The following is a 2,821-nucleotide window of genomic DNA, read 5'->3' as shown; positions in this document are numbered from 1 at the left end:
CTCTCTCTTCCTCTCTATAATAAATAAAAATACATTTTAAAAAAATATTTAATCCTTATATTATAAGGCTTATAACAACCCTATGAGATACTTTAAAAAATAAAATCTTGTCCTATTATATGTTTCCAAATTTTTGCATGTTATTTCATTTTTTGCTTGAGACTGGCTCTAAATTTTAATTACAGTTTATATCAGATGTGCTTTCTATTCAGAAAGAATTGGTTAATAAGCACTTTAATTTATTTCTGCTTCTATTTCTGCAATGTTACATACTAATAATGGAAAATCTCTATATTAAAATAAGTGATTTGGGAATTTTTTTTTCTTTTGCACTAGCCATGAAACCTCAGGGGTCTGGTAGTTTTGGAGCTATTCTGGGCAGTAGAACCTCACAGAAGGAAACCAACAGGCAGCTTTCTTACTCAGACAATCAGGTATGTTCTTTTGAATCTAAAAGCTTTTTAAAAAAACGATAGACATTCTATATAAGGCAGGGGTCCTCAAACTACGGCCCGCGGGCCACATGCAAATACAAATATTGTATTTGTTCCCGTTTTGTTTTTTTACTTCAAAATAAGATATGTGCAGTGTGCATAGGAATTTGTTCATAGTTTTTTTTAAAACTATAGTCCGGCCTTCCAACGGTCTGAGGGACAATGAACTCGCCTCCTGTTTAAAAAGTTTGAGGACCCCTGCTATAAGGTAATTGCAAGAAGTAGAATTTAGACTGTAATACCTAATAATTCTGGCTTTGTCATAAGGGTCTTTTCAACTTACCTGAAATTTACCATTTTGGCTATTTCAGTCTCCAACTATTTTTTATGAACGTCTTTCTAAAATTTATCACTTCCCTTCTTACATGCAGTTTTACAGAATACAGTTTAATCTTTGCTCAGTGTCTCATGTCTTATGAACTACAGTAAAGTACAGTATGGTTTTTAAAAGCATAGCTTTGGAGTTGTATGTGAACTTGAGATTTGGTGCTGACACTTACTAGCTGTGAGTCATCAGAGGGATTCTTTAAGTATCCTAAGCCTTAGCACCCATCCGTAAAATTGAGACAGCATGATATTTTAAGGGTTGCTGTGAGATAATGCATGTGAATACCATATACTAACAACCTGATCAGAGTCTGTTGCTACTATTTTTATGATGCCATTTGTGTCTGTTCTACATTATGAACTTTGCCCCCACACTATGTGATACCAGACTCTTTTGTTAAAGTCTTCTGTTTTTAAATAGTTTTTCTTTCATAAATATTCAGCCAGCCATGAGATTTGCTATGCACTGTTGCAGTTAAACAGTCCTATATCTCTTCATTTTTTTTTACAAAGTGAAACTGGGCACAAAGTGAAACTTTGGAACTGATTACTTTTATTTGGCTGTGCATCGAGGTGATTACTTAGTCCATTTACTGGGATAAGCAGTGAACAAAATTTCATTTTTGTTAGTTTGTTGTTGTATAGGATGGGTGGGATTTTTTTTACATTTTAGTTGAGGTATAATTGACATTCAATAAATTGCACATAATTTAAAGTACAGTTTGAAACGTTTTGACTTACATATACATATCTGTAAAATCATCACCACAGTCAACCTAGTGTATAGTGTACATAACCACAACCCTTAAAAGTTTCCCCATTCTCCCTTTGTTGTCCTTCCTTCCCTCTCCCTCTCTGGTTCCTATACCTAAGCCACAGACGATTTGCTTTCTGTCACTATAGATTAATTTGCATATTCTAGAGTGTATATGAATGGGATCAGTGTGTAATTTTTTTAATTTTTTTTATTTTGGTCTGGCTTTTTAACTCACCATAACTACTTTGAGATCCACCCATTTACTAATATAGGTAGAAATGTAAGATCTTAAATATTTAAATGTGTAAGTATTATCATGGATAGCAGAAGCAAATATTTATACTCCATAAATAATTCCTATTTCTAAGATTATAAAATTAATTTGTGGGCTGTGACTAGCATTAAATAAAAAAGGAAAGAATAGAATAGAATAGAATAGAATAGAATAGAATAGAATAGAATAGAATAGAATAGGTATTATACATAGTAAGGATAAGTATTGGTTTCTGAAACTTTTGTTTCATTTCTACTTTACATGTGTGTGTAATAGGTTGCAATGTAAAGTGTCTTACTATGGGGCCAAATAGGGTTGAAGATAATGCAAAACAGTTTGCATATAGTATGCTACCATGTATATAACAAAAAGAATAAAATATTGATTTGCCTCTGCATAAAGGAACAATAAAAGAATACTTATAAGGAGTAGGAAAATGAGGAGTGGAAGAATGGGCGAATGGCATTGGGGTGATAATGAAATTTTTCAGCATGTGGTTTTTATAATAGTATTTTGATTTTTGCATGGGTTTTTTTGTTTTTATTTTTTTATTCTGGACTTTTGAAAAAATTTTTATTGTTGAAAGTATTACATAGGTCCTTCTTTTTCCCCCATTAATCTCTTCCAGTACCCCTTTGCTCCCCCTATATTTTGACTATTGAATCTTGAGTATGTATCACCCATTTGAAAATAAGTGTAACTTTTTAAATTGTTCATGCAGAGAACCTCACATTTTTTTCTTCCCTATCCTAAGATTGTAATTCACATAGCTCTTAATATAGTTATAAAATTTCAATCTGGCAGAATGCTGGTAGAAAGTACTATTTCCCAAGGTGTGGCAAAAGTTGTCAGTACAGGAAACAGTTTATTCTTATATTATTATTTATTAATTATTGTATTATTTTCTATACAAACAACTGTAAGTGGACTTTTGCCCCACCTGGTATGGTGCCTCATGCAAAACACATC

General features: G+C 32.3%; 1 protein-coding gene across 4 annotated transcripts in view; it reads left to right on the top strand.

Annotated features, from left to right (window-relative positions):
• USP37 (ubiquitin specific peptidase 37) overlaps positions 1-2,821 on the top strand; it is a 72,193-nt gene that overhangs the window by 15,154 nt on the left and 54,218 nt on the right. For all 4 annotated transcript variants that reach the window (XM_015563617.1, XM_006763332.2, XM_006763333.2 and 1 more), the window contains exon 5: positions 337-434. In XM_015563617.1, coding sequence (XP_015419103.1) covers positions 337-434 — 98 coding nt within the window. The remainder of the gene's footprint in view (positions 1-336; positions 435-2,821) is intronic.

This window comes from Myotis davidii, unplaced genomic scaffold (assembly GCF_000327345.1).
Source record: "Myotis davidii unplaced genomic scaffold, ASM32734v1 scaffold575, whole genome shotgun sequence".
Classification (NCBI taxonomy): Eukaryota; Metazoa; Chordata; class Mammalia; order Chiroptera; family Vespertilionidae; genus Myotis; species Myotis davidii.
The sequence above is the reverse complement of the archived record's forward strand: the minus strand, read 5'-3'. Positions and strand labels throughout refer to the sequence as shown.